At 46.6% G+C, this 14,400-nt stretch overlaps 1 protein-coding gene across 2 annotated transcripts in view; it reads left to right on the top strand.

Moving 5' to 3' along the window:
* Nucleotides 1-5,230: 5,230 nt before the first annotated feature.
* RNF157 (ring finger protein 157) overlaps nt 5,231-14,400 on the top strand; it is a 45,347-nt gene continuing 36,177 nt past the window's right edge. For both annotated transcript variants that reach the window (XM_069953898.1, XM_069953897.1), the window contains exons 1-2: nt 5,231-5,316; nt 7,219-7,367. In XM_069953898.1, the coding sequence (XP_069809999.1) occupies nt 7,280-7,367 (88 nt within the window). In that variant the 5' untranslated portion in view covers nt 5,231-5,316; nt 7,219-7,279. The remainder of the gene's footprint in view (nt 5,317-7,218; nt 7,368-14,400) is intronic.

Here is a 14,400-nt window from a genome sequence, read left to right as displayed (position 1 = left end):
CGGAGGCAATAACATTGTACTGTGTATGCAATCTAATGATTGCATGTAAAAGTCCCCCAGGAGGACTTAAAATGTGTAAAAAAAAAAAAAAAGTAAAAATGTTTGTATATATAAGACCCACATGACCAAAATCAGCAGGATATGCCTGTGCTCACATGTCACCTTATGTCTTCCCCACTCTGTGAGTGCAGCAGTGGTAAGTGTAATACCATATCCATACTTGTGTCGTTTGGGGGCAGCCTCCCGCACCGGTGGTGCTGGCTGGGTTTTGGTGGGGCTTTTTGGGTCTGTTCCTGTGACATGGGGGTTGCAGGGCCATTCCATGGCCCCCCTTCCCTGCACGTGCACGCTTTGCGGGGGTGGCGGTCACTGACCAACACGGTGTGGAGTTAGCGTAGGGACCCGTGTGAACCAGAGGACCTGCACGTTGGTACACAGGGCAATATGGCTTGATCAAATCATATACAGACACTCTGGTGTTGATTTTTAATATAGGCCAGGCGGCATTAGTATCAGCCATAGATGGGATGTGCAGCCTTTCCATTCTCTTTATAAATACCCCAAAGCCCCTCCCCCAAATTTGTCCGATCTATTAAAATATACCAATCATCATCGCAAATGGCGAACAGCGTGAACGAGAAGAGTGAAAAAAGTGCCAGGATTACCTTTGTTACATTATATATGAAAAAATATATTAAAAAGTGATCAAAACGTCTAAGCTACACACATATGGTATTAATAAAAACTAGAGATCATGGTACAAAAAATTACACCCCATACAGCCCTGTAGGTGAAAAACTAAAACCGTTATAAGCGTCAGAAAAAAATATTTAACATAAGAAAATATGTGGTTGTGTTTGGACTGGCCTATAGAATAATAGTATCATGTCGCTTTTACCATATAGTGCATTACGTAGAAACAGGAAGCCCCCAAACGTTATCATATTGCATTTTTTTTTTTACGATAAAACCAAATTTATATAAGACGCCATTACAAAGTACAAATACTCCTGTAAAAAACAAGCCCTCAATGAAAGTGCTAGAGCTCCTAGAAGGGGAGGAGGAAAAAAACGAAAACACAAAAACGAAAATTTGCTCAGTCCATTGGGTAATTTTGGGCCGGGTCCTCAATGGGTTAAGCAAGACTGGCGTACTTGTATGCTAGTTTTACAGAAAACCCCGCCCCCCTTTTCCAGGGCAGATTTACTAAGAGGTGCATGCCTCTTAGAAAAGCTGGGCAGCCCTGCACCTGGCACAGGCATTGCGCGGGTCTAAACCTTCACTGGAGCAGGAGTACAGGTGTTTCCAGGTGTAAACCTTGATAAATTTAGGTGCAGGAGAAGGCCACGCCTCCTCCCTGCATTGTCACACCCCATCCTCTGCCCATCAGGCAAGTGGGGTATACGACTGGCGTACATCAAGAAGAAAGCAAAAATGTGTGTCCTCCCTGTGGTGCCAGGGGCGCATGTTAATAAATCCACCCCAATGTATATGTAAGTTTGAATAATAAAATAGAATACAAATGGAATCTGATATCAGTTTAGTCTCAGCTCTTGGATTCTGCATACTAGTCTTGTGGAGTAGAGGTAACACTTTGGAGGAGATTTATCAAAGGGTGTAAAATTAAGACTGGTGCCAACTGGCCACAGCAACCAATCACAGCTCCTCATTCATGTTACCAGAACTGGAAGCTGAGCTGTGATTGGTTGCTGTGGGCAGTTTGCACCAGTCTATATTTTACACCCTTTAATAAATCTCCCCCTTTGTGTTTCCAGTGGTCGTCCTTATTATAGCGTCTTATGACTTTTACCACTGCACTTCCCAAATCTTTCAGCGTTCCATATTGACTGACCTGCTTTTCTACACTTGTTATGGCACAGCTTTTTCTTTGTTTAGTTAAAGCAAATGCACCAGAAGGTACATTGCTTTAGGATTTGTACATCAATAGAACAGCGCCATTGATTCTAAGCCAGGGGCAGATTAACTTTACCATAGGCCCCAGGCTATTCACCAAGCCTGGGCCCCCACCCTACTCTAAATATGGCAGCACTAGCGTGGTGTTCATAGTGCAGGATAGATAATGTAATGATGGCTATAAAAAAGCAGTGTTTTTTTTTTTCTTTTAACCCCTAGGCAACCCTGGCCGTACCTGTACGTCCTGGGCCACCTAGGGATGTTCAGAGCGGTGGCCCCGCTCTGAACCGCCGCGGTCCTGGGTGCTACTCGTAGCCCGGAACCCCGGCTATTAGCAGGCACGGTCCGATCGTCGTACCCGCTAATTAAAGGACAACTCCCACGAAATTTTTTTTTAGCTTATTTAACACACATTACAAAGTTATATAACTTTGTAATGTGGTTAAATACCCGGTCTGGCCCCCTTCCCCCACTTTCGGACCCCCGACCCCCCCGCCCGGAAGTTAAAGAATATATACATTACCTATTACGATCGTCACGGTCCTCTTCTCCCGGGCGGCATCTGGTGACGACGACGTCAGAGCCAGGGGGCGGTCCGGGTCTTCTTCCTCCTCGGCGTCTTCATAGAGAGTGAATGGGACGGAAAAGGCTGCTGGTGCACATGCGCACCAGCAGCCTTTTCATTGGCTGGTGCGCATCACATGGCTTCCAGCTTCGTCAGCCCTGATTGGCTGAGGTTGCTGGAAGCCATGTGATGCGCTCCAGCCAATGAAAAGGCTGCCGGTGCGCAAGCGCACTGGCAGCCTTTTCCATCCCCAGGACCCGGAAATCAGAGACATCGCTGGACGGCGGACGGCGGTGAGGCGGACGGCGGGCGAATGGAGTGGCGATCGTCACCGGAGGGATGGTGAGTATGGTGTCTGTGTTTTTTTTTTTGGGGGGGGTCCCGCGGGAGTTGTCCTTTAAGTAATCGGATGCAGCTGTTAAAGTTGACAGCTGCATCCGATTACTTACTGCAGCCCATCCCTGGTGTCTAGTGGGGCGGATCGGTCCGCTAAGAGTTCATCCTGGCAGAACTGTAGCCAGGAGACGATACACCACTAACAGTATAAGTCTTTTTGGCTCCAGGGCCCTCGGCTACCGCCCGAAACTGACCTATTATAATTCGCTGCTGAATGGAGATGGGTCAGAGAGGGGCGGGGTCTCCTCCCATGAATTAAAGAGAATATACCATCAGGCCCGGGCTGAAGCACTTGAAGCCGGCCGTCCCACCCTCAGTGGGAGGAAACCCCCGCCCCTCTATGACATGGCTCCATTAGAATCAATGGAACCGCATCATAGAGGGGCGAGGGTTTCCTCCAACTGGGGGTGGGACGGCCGGCTTCAAGTGCTTCAGCCCGGGCCTGATGGTATATTCTCTTTAATTGCTGTTGGAAAAACAACACAGCATGTGTGTGCAGAATGTGTCCAGTGTATGAGGAGTATGTGTGCAGCATGTGGGTGGTGCAGCGGCAGCATGTGGCCAGTGTGAGTGGTGTGCGTGCAGCGGGTGTCAGTGTGAGTGGTGTGCGTGCAGCCTGTGTCAGAGTGTGGGTGGTGTACGTGCAGCGTGTGTCAGAGTGTGAGTGGTGTGCGTGCGGCGTGTGTCAGAGTGTGAGTGGTGTGCGTGCGGCGTGTGTCAGAGTGTGAGTGGTGTGCGTGCGGCGTGTGTCAGAGTGTGAGTGGTGTGCGTGCAGCGTGTCAGAGTGTGAGTGGCGTGTCAGCGTGTGTCAGAGTGCGAATGGTGTGCGTGCAGCGTGTGTCAGAGTGTGAGTGGTGTGCATGCAGCGTGTCAGAGTGTGAGTGGTGTGTCAGCGTGTGTCAGATTATGAGTGGTGTGCGTGCAGCGTGTCAGAGTGTGAGTGGTGTGTCAGAGTGTGAGTGGTGTGCGTGCAGGGTGTCAGAGTGTGAGTGGTGTGCGTGCAGGGTGTCAGAGTGTGAGTGGTGTGTCAGAGTGTGCGTGCAGCGTGTCAGAGTGTGAGTGGTGTGTCAGTGTGTGTCAGAGTGTGCGTGCAGCGTGTCAGAGTGTGAGTGGTGTGTCAGCGTGTGTCAGAGTGTGCGTGCAGCGTGTCAGAGTGTGAGTGGTGTGTCAGCATGTGTAAGTGGTGTGTGTGCAGCGTGTCAGAGTTTGAGTGGTGTGTCAGCGTGTGAGTGGTGTGTCAGAGTGTGAGTGGTGTGTCAGTGTGAGTGGTGTGCGTGCAGCGTGTGTCAGAGTGTGAGTGGTGTGTCAGTGTGAGTGGTGTGCGTGCAGGGCCACACTCAAACAATCAACCCTGGCACTCAAACTTCACCAGCCCACATGTCAAATAATCCTGCTGCATTTAAATGGCTATAAACAAGCCATCCCAGGGCGATCCCTGCTTCCTAGCCGGCTGGGCCTCAGCGTCGCAATGGCGCTGATCCCAGCTTAGTGCTTGATTGCTCTGGGCTACAGTTATCCAAGGCACCACTGTATATAGTATACCACATCACTGCTGGATGTTTTGGCTGTCCAGGCATGATGGGAGTTGTAGTTTTGCAACAGGTTCCCCATCCCTGGTGTAAAGCAGCAAGAAAGAAACACTGGGGGAGATTTATTTAACTGGTGTAAAGTGAAACTGGCTCAGTTGCCCCTAGCAACCAATCAGATTCCACCTTTCATTCAAAGAGTCCCCCTTTAAAAGAAATCCTAAAATGATGAAAAAAAGACAATCCTTGTAATAAAAAACCCCCGCAAGGCATAAAAAAGTCTGTACTAATTTACACACCAGAAAAACTGCAATTTATTGGCCATTTTTTTACAGCTAAAAAAAGAAAACGCGATGCTAAATGTGAGAGAAGAGCCTGAGGCAGCAGCAGCCTGTCTAGCACCACTATATATATATATATATATATATATATATATATATATATATATATATATATATATATATATATACAGAATTCGGGGACCAGCAGCGTAATGACACCATCGGCCACTAGATGTCGCTCTTTAGCAGCCTCCCGTTCACTTCTAACAATGACCTTTCCGCACTTGGCTTCCCGGTTGTGCTCGCTGCGCCGCCATGGCCGGGAGCAGTCTGCCGCATTCCGAATAGAAGCCCTGGTCTCTTTATATCCCTCAGGGCTATAGCAGCGCACAATCTGTCAGTCAGCTGCCTGTCATCCACCCTCCAGTGTCAGGCCCCTCCCGTCTGGGGCTTTAAACATGTGGTTCCCGAATGAGAGAATATGGTTGTCATGGGGACGCTAGCCCCACCTTCTTCATCATCAATGGTAGAGTTCGCCGAGTGGGAGGGGCTACACGCGCTAGAGTGACGTCACTGGTGTGTGCTGCTGCAGCTGCTGCTGCAGGGACCGGTGTCAGGAGCCGGATCGGGACAGGTAACCGGAGCCGGGGAGGGGGCACTGTATACGGGGGTCATGGGGCAGCGGGTCTGATGCCAGGAACCGGGGGTGAAGTGTCACGTCTCATGGAGGTTACTATGTTTAGGGAGATAGTGTCATGTTCCCATGTGTGAGGCCATCATGTCACCTCCACAGGGCTGGGAGAGTCCTCTGCCTCCTTCTTTAGGGTATGTTCACATGATGCAGATTTGTTGCGGTTTATGACAAGGCAACAAAATAGAAGTAAATGCAAAGCTAATGTGCAGTGTGTGAACAGAGCCCTATAGGTGACAGTGAGGGAAGGGCACACTAGACAGGGGATAATACACTAGACAGGAAATAATACTCTATTACTACTCTATGACCATTGCAGGGTCACTGCAGATTATCATTTTACTATTGAGGTAAATGGGGAAAATCTGCAACCAATCTGTAGTGTGTGAACAGACCCTTATAAGTCAGCTAGGGTGTCTGCATGCTAGGCCGATAAGTTATGGAGAAAACCTGCACGGAAATCTACCTGGATTTCTAACAGTTGTGGTTTGGGGCAGAAAAATTATTTTAAATTAACTGGTGTCAGAGATATGTAATTTACTTCTACTAAAAAATCTCAGGTTTTACAGAACTTATTAGCTGCTGTATGTCCTGCAGTAAGTTGTGTATTATTTCCAGTCTGACACAGTGCTCTCTGCTGCCACCTCTGTCCATGTCAGGAACTGTCCAGTGTAGTAGCAAATCCCCATAGAAAACCTCTCCTGCTCTGGACAGTTCCTGACATGGACAGAGGTGGCAGCAGAGAGCACTGTGTCACACTGGAAAGAGTACACCACTTCCTGCAGGACATACAGCAGATGATAAGTACTGGATGGCTGGAGATTTTTAAATAGAAGTAAATTACAAATCTCTGGCACCTTCTGATTTTTTTTTGTTTTGCTTGAGTACTCCTTTAAATAGGAAAATCTGCAACAAATATATTGTGTGTGAACATACCCTAAAGGCCCTATAACCTATCGTCCTGTGTCGGCTGATCGCTCATTTCTTACCTGTATGTCACCGGCCCATCTCCCTGTGTAATAGAGGATGTGCAGCCAATGGCCGATGTAGAGCTGCAGGAATGGTCTGATGGTGAATGCTCCGTTAGGGTACATGCACACTAAGCAGATTACTTCCAGAAAAAATCAGCACAAAATAACAGCTGAAAATAATTGGGAAAATCTGCTACAATTCTGCTGTGTGTTCACATGGTGCAGATTTTGACTTCCCCTATTGAATTTAAAGAGATAATTCCGTTACAAAATTGCATGTAAAGCTGACAGAAAATGGCAGAGATTTGTAATTTACTTCTATTAAATAATCTCCAGTCTTCCAGTACTTATCAGCTGCTGCATGTCCTGCAGGAAGTGGTGTATTGTTCTAAGTCTGGAGAGCAGGAGAGGTTTTCTATGGGGATTTGCTGCTGCTCTGGACAGTTCCTGACACGGACAGAGGTGGCAGCAGAGAGCACTGTGTCAGACTGGAAAGAATACACCACTTCCTGCAGGACATACAGCAGCTGATAAGTACTGGAAGACTAAAGATTTTTTAATAGAAGAAAACGACAAATCTCTGGCACTTTCTGGCATCATTTGTTTTTTTTCTCCGCTACCCATTTAAAGGGTTTATCCTACTTCCTGGCACTTCACTGTTTCTTCACCTGCATGATAACCAACCGCCGTGATGCTGGATCCCAGTGAGAGCTGTGCAGTGTAATACTGGTCAGGCTGCATTGTTATACAGGGTGTAGGGTTGCATGACACTTGCTGTAGTACTGGGCACGCCGGGCGGCTCATGTTCCAGAATAAGATGGCGTGTGTTCCCTCATCTTGGCAGCTAACATTCTCTTTGGTCGTTTTATCTTAGAGACTGGTGAGATGGCAGGTCAGTAATAGGAACCCGGACGTTCCTGTTCATCTCGGCGAGGATGGGTGCACTTACAAGCCGGCAACACGCAGGAGTCGAAGAAGTGGACATGCCGTCTAACTCCGTCTATAGATACCCACCCAAGTCTGGTGAGTACTGGGGACAGAGATGTGATGCTGACAGTGGGGGAGGGTCATCCGGCCCATTGATGCCTATACGATAGAAGGCCTGGGCTGGGGAACAGTAGATGACGTATTGAGAACAGTATTTCCCAGTATGCCCCAACCTTTGGCTGTCCGGGCATAATGGCAGATGCAACAGGTTGGGGAGCACTGCTGCATTCAGAGGAGCTTGATAGGTGGTAATGGCTGATCCCTTTAAATGTATTTTATCAGGATAGGGAAAACTGTATCTATATCAATGCAATATCAATGTACATATACAGTGGTACCTTGGTTTAAGAGTAACTTGGATTAAGAGAGATTTGACTTTGGTTTAAGAGCATTGCTTTGGTTTAAGAGCTCCTTGTACTGGGTGGGAGGGCGAGTGGGGGAGGGGCATGGTCTGCATAGCAGGGTCTACAGCTCTGTACTCTGACCCAGGAAGTCTCTCTCACCTTCCAAATCATAGCAGATCCACTTCAGGCTGGGGCTTGCATCAGGGGACAGTACTGTGGAGGGAATCTCTCCATAGCTGTAACCCCTCTTTCCCCGGACAGAGAGCACTGCATGTATGTGCCCACATCTGTCCTGCTCATTCCTTCATGCTCCCTGCAGTCTCTGTCAGCCCTTGTGTTTCCCATCCTCTCCATTATGGGGATCTGCAGCTCCATCCTGTATCTACAAACTGCTGCTGTGTTATCAGGTTTATGCAGTTACTATACATTATACTCCACATGCTGATCACTATACTGTACAGTAATTTATAATATAATATTCAGCTGTTTCTAAATCTTTGGTTCATTTGTTTTACATGTTATTCAGATTAAAAAAATCATTATTTTTGGGGTGTGTAACCAATTGTTTGCATATCAGTGATTTCTTATGGGACGTTTTGCTTTGGTTTAAGAGTAGATTTGGATTACAAGTTCAGTCCCGGAACGAATTATGCTCGAAATCCAAGGCACCACTGTATATATAAACTATAAAGAAGCTATACTTACTTCTCCACACTCCAACGCTGTCCCCCAGAGATGATCCCACCTTCACTTTCGAGATGGATTTGTCGGGGTGGGGGGTGATAGCCTGTTTACATACCTCACCCTCTACCTCTATGTTGTTCTTCTTTATTCTGGTGATGTCCTGCTCCCCATACAGCCAATCACAGGGCAGGGGAGAGTGATGTCACTGGAAGGAGAAAGAGCAACACAAGAGAGGTCATCAAAACACATGACAGCACTAAGGGAGCAGGGGAGGTAAGTATGATGATAATTGTTTTACTGGTTCACAATGATTTGGACTGTGACAGAAGTCATGTGACCACTGATCGCAGGGATCGTACTGTGCTGCAAATGACTCCAGCAAGTAAGAAAATAAATGTTTGACTTTCTGGCCAAACGCAACCCTATTCACCTGATTTGGCTTAGTTAGGCCACGATTATTGCAGTGTCCTGTGTCACCATAGTCTTTCTACTACTATACAGTCCAGTCTCATCATTATGGGGGTGATTATTGGCTTTCGGGGCAGAGGTGGTGGTATTTCCGAAGCTACGCAGCGTGTGATCGGTTCTTGTGCCGCTATGGTGAATGTGTATTGGGAGGGGACAAATGGCACCATTGCAAATGGACACGTTAGAGCACTAAAGCATTGATATGTGAGGTGAATATCGGCTACGAAGGTGCGCGAGGGCTGACCAACACGCTCGCTAAGAGACCAGATGCTTCATGGCTTACACATTTGAAAGGGATTCTCCTGATGAGGATTAGAATTCTGTAATGGTCGGCAACTTTTTAGACCTATGTTCTAGGCTACCAGACGTGTGTTAGACAACAGCTCAGTGATCCCTAATGCCTATGGGGTGCCGAAGCAGACAGATGGTTACCGCACCTCTGCTAGCAGTAAAGGGCTACATTTATACTGCGATATTGGATTTGCGCTTCCGCTGATTGGTTGGATTTTCTGATGAGGCAAATCTATTGCTTCACTGAATGTCTGGACATTGGCGTATCAGGTAAGAAGCATCAGAGAACAAAAAACTACAACCATTGCTGGAAGAACACAAGCTGGTGGTCGTAGTGGTATAGGCTAGGGTAGGAAACCTTGGTTCTCCAGCTGTTGCAAAACTACAACTCCCATCATGCCTGGACAGCCAGTAAGTGGCGGGAACGGCCACGGCCATAATTTTCTCTCTAGTTTTGATGACATCTCAACTAGAGGAAAAATGCCTGTCCAGACTGATGGACTGGGCACACTGGTGCGGCGTCCTGCCCTAGTCACTGACTGGCTGAGCGGCCAGTCCATCAGCTGGGTTGTGATGTGGGCCCCCCCCGAAGATTCAGGAGCCCGTGAGGGATACGAGGCTGGTCCCGTCACTCATCGTAAATTCCTACTCGTAATCAATTTCCCCCCTGTAGGCTACAAAAAATGGCCTCTTTTCCCCCTCTCTTGTCTCCAGATTGGGTGGGGTTTCAAACTCCGTTCCATTGAAGTAAATGGAGCTTAATTGCAAACCACACCTGAACTGGAGACGAGAGGGGGAAAAGTGGCCATGTTTTTGTAGCGCTGGATTAAGACCACCTTGATTTTTGTGCTTTCTCTATGGATTCCAGCCCCGGTACCATCCAGAAGCTCTGGCATGTGGTCAGCATGGCTCCAGATACCTCGACCTAACAGAGTCACTCCAGGCCAGTCTAGCTGCTGTCTGCCCTGCACATGCAGTTGGATATTAGCTGCTGCTGGTCATAATAATGTAACTGTGTATGTCCTCTAAAATTAGATTCCAACATGTTTTGATATATTTCTTGTGTGCATGAGAAAGCCATTAGGTTAGTGATCTATCTGGACTGTCGGATTGAGGATTAGTGGGTTGTGTATCTTCTGTTTAGGTAATTTATGTGAGAGTTTAGCGTCACCATGAGGGATCTGCATATAAAGCGGCAGCCACCTAGCAGTGTTATTATTAGACTCCCTCCGGTTAGTACTCGGTATAGTCTCACTACTATGTGTCTTTATTACTGGGACACAGACTGTAGGCTCTGTACACAGGAGCCATAGCCGGCTGTATATTGGGAGGAGGCCGGGCTACTGAGCATCTTTTAGGGGGAGTTGTTTTTCATCTGTTTTTAGCATTACAGTGGGCAGATTTTACCATCAGTGAATCATAAAAGTATAATTTTTCCATTTTTTTTATAGTGCATCATTGAGTCATTTTAATTGTTGCTCTTTTGCACACAATTCTGTTTTTATTCTTTGTAGTCAATGTTAGAAAAAAATGTAAAAAAAATTCTTCCAATGGCGTCCATGTGCTTCCTGCAGTAATTTTGCAAGGGTCTTAGTAGAATGGTTTCCATCGCCTATTGGCAAACATGTATACAGTGCGAAATTTGTTGTTGGTTTTTTTTTTTCTATGCGGGAACATGGAAGTACTGATGTCGAATTTAGACCAAAAGGACAGTATTTTGTGAATGAAATTGTAGGAGTTTTCCCATTGCTTACAGCAAACAGTGTGACAATAGTGTTAGCTTGCCGGGGTTCTGCTCAAGGCTTCACTTGAAACTTCAAGGCCCAGCAAACTCTGTATTAGTGCCCCCCCACCTACCAGGTGCCATTTATAATAGTGGTGTCTCCTTGACCCTTGACGTTCCCCAGGACTCAGATCCTACTGTCACCAATGCACCAACTATAGCGTGAGGGCTGTTTTAAAGGGGAACGATCAGCATGTTACACAAATCTAACCTGCAGATAGCTGCCTATTGTGCATGGGCTGCCAAGGAGAAAGGTATGTCTCTTGCCTTCCTCTTTGGCACCGTTCCCATGCTGTTAGCAGTGTTGACCTTGGTCTGGGGCACCGTTGGAACTGCCCCGCCCCCAATGCGTGAGGTGCTCTGGGGGCAGGGCAGTCCACCTAACAGTGCTCCGGACTGAGGGTTACACTGCTAACAGCACGGGTGCTGAGGAGGAAGGTAAGAGACAAACCTTCATCCCCTGTGCGCAATAGGGGGCTATCAGCAGGTTAGATTAGTCCAACCTGCTGATGGTTCCCCTTTAATTTCTCCTTATGTTTCCTCCCATTGGTGTCTGACCATAGAAAGAAATTGGGGTCCTCCATTCTAGCAAACCTTTGATTTTCATAGAAATTTAACACTACAGGGGTTGTCTGGAATAAATAAATTATATAGACTGGAGTGGTCTTACTCGCCTCCCCTCAATCCTTCTTTCTGATTTCTGGATAATGTTGGATCCATCACGGTTCCTGCCGAAATTTCTCACTTAGCGAATCACAGACTAAGGAAGAACAAGGCAGCCATTGATTGGCTGAGCAGGCAGTTCCTGTGGGCTTAATGCTTCACTAGAACCAAGAGGAAATGCTGACGAGTGGTAACCAGGAGCATCAAACAGCAGCTGTGGGGAGAAGGGGTAGGCAAGTATCACTTTTTTTTTTTTTTTTTTCATTTCCGAGCCTTTCATAAATTTAGTTTTTTAAGTCTTCAAAAAAAAATCCTATAGCTGGTATTTATGTAGTATGAATATAGATTTACCAGCAGTGATCCTATAACTTTGAACACTAATAGTTGGATGGCTTATAAGGAACATGCTGCTGCCTCTTCTGATCAGTGTGTCAGCAGAAACTGTGAATCTTACAAAAACACTGTACGAGGTCTTTTTATTTTATTTTTTATGTCTCGGATGACTTTGCACATGAAGTAGAGTTATCTCAGGGCACAGGAGCTATTGTTAATGCAGGTTCATTATTCCCGGGATTATTATAGGAATCGCGTCCTATTCTGGCTATATTTGCCTTCTCTTTCTCCTCTAGCTCCGGAGAGAGGTTCTATCACAGATCTGCTTGATCTCTTTGTGTTATGGCAGCTCACATAGAAGGCTCCTTAGGTTCACAAGGATGTGTTTTTACCTGACACGTGCAGGTGTGGACGTGGTGCTATGGCTTTCCAGGACCAGACAATAGCTGAGAACAGTCGGAGTCCCAGCAGCCTGTCTGCATCCAGCGTGACTGCATTAACTTACTGCATCAGCCCTGCAGAGCTTGGTACAGGGGTAGGAGGCTCCGCAGCGCCGTTGTCATTTCATCAGTGTCTCGAGAGCAAGCAATGTCATTCTCTATTGTCGGAGCCCTGTTCGTTGCTGGCTGAATGGAGTTGTCATGCCCTGCTTTGGCGTAATTCTCACCTGATTCCATTATACAGTGCGGTCATCCGCGCAGTTACTTAGAATTTCCCCTAAATAGACTAGAATATGTATGCAGAGACTGTGCCGTTCTGTAGATGCTTGGCTTGGCAATAATCAGGAGGAGAGTGAGTAAGTACCTGTCAAGTGTGCGACCTCCGGTGAATGGAGAACTCGTCACTGGGTTAACCAACGATACATGGTGGTTTTCTCCATTCACCACGCGTCAGACAGGCCCTTGTGTTAAACCTTTTTAAGATTTTACCTGCACGTTGTCCCCCACCCCCCTCCGGGCCTCATCCTTCAGTGCACCTCTACCTCGCCTGTTAAATAATGCAGGTGATTCAGAAAGCCGTCTGCATGAATAATATATCGTGCCCAGGAAGTTCTGGCATTTTTATGAGTGTTAAATGGTCTTGTACCGTGGATTAACCCCTCGCTGCCTGAAAGTCTGGTGTGATGGAGGGCACTGGCAGGGTGGGCCGCCGCCCGTGGTGTGGGAGTTGGTGGTCACTGTCTTGTCTCCATCAGGCTCGGGAGAAATAGGTCATACAATGAATTATGTGTAATATATTTTAGAGGTTAGATGCCTGACAGGCCTTCCAGTATGGATTATTCATAAGGTTCCTGTCAGGCCTTCGGTTTCTAGAACGGCTGTTTGCGTTAATGACTTTCGGCCGCGTTTTCCTATTACGGCCCGATATTTCACATTTGCTTTTTTATAATTTTATGAAGAGTCATGTCTGAGCCGTACGTTTCTAGTACTTGGCGTATGTACGGCCAGTGTTACATCCATCGTACCTGACCGCATATGTTCTGCTGGAATTAATACATTATCTACCACCTCCGACATCCTATAAGGTCCATGTTGTAATCCCTTCTTAAAGAGGTAATCTCCCGAAAACAAAACACCAGTAAACATATGCCCTTGAGTTGTCCTTCATGCCAAGCTGTTAAAAACTTTATCCGGCTGTTTCCTTTTGTGTCTGCCTCTGGGTAAGGTGGGTGACAACTAATAAAGCCGTCGTCATCGCTTCCATATGGGCAATCTGCTGAATTATGCAATGAGCAGTCCCAAGTACAGAATCCAGTATGATACACTATAGTCTGTGCTGGATTAAGGGGGACATTACCTAAGGGCCCTATTCCACCGGACAATTATCGTTTGCATAATCGTTAACGATCTCAAACGACCGCTATTGCGAAAGACCTGAAAACGTTCACTCATTTCCATGGAACGATAATCGTTACTTATGATCGTAATTGCGATAATTTTTTTCTTCGCTATTTATTCGCTATTGCGTTCGTATCTATTGTAAACGACCGAACGATGTCTTATTCAATGCGAACGTTTTGCGAACGAGCAACGATAAAAATAGGTCCAGGTCTTATAAAGCGATCAACGATTTCTCGTTCGGTCGTTAAACGTTAACTACATTTCAACTGAACGATTATTGTTTAGATTCGAACGATAATCTGAACGATAATCGTCCGGTGGAATAGGGCCCTAATAGTCCGGTGCAGGATTTTGCATTTATAATAGGGCCTTTAGGCTAAGAAGAAAATCACTTGGGCACCTTATCTACTTAATTTAAAGGCTAATTCCACTCAAACATAACTTTTCATATGTTCCTGCCCATGGTAAGACTAACAATTCCTTCCATACTTGTTATTATCTATTCAGTCGTCTTTTCCCATTTCTGAGCTGCTGCTTTCTGCTGAAGACACAAAAATCTGTGTGTGAGCTTTTCTCTCAGTCTCTTCCTCCTCCTCCTCCTCCTCCTCCCTCCCTTCTAAAACAGCTGATGTAAACAAGTCCCTGGCAGGCTTTATCTGCAA

The sequence above is a fragment of the Dendropsophus ebraccatus genome, chromosome 14, assembly GCF_027789765.1.
Source record: "Dendropsophus ebraccatus isolate aDenEbr1 chromosome 14, aDenEbr1.pat, whole genome shotgun sequence".
Lineage (NCBI taxonomy): Eukaryota > Metazoa > Chordata > Amphibia > Anura > Hylidae > Dendropsophus > Dendropsophus ebraccatus.
This window is presented reverse-complemented; position numbering and strand designations above follow the sequence as displayed.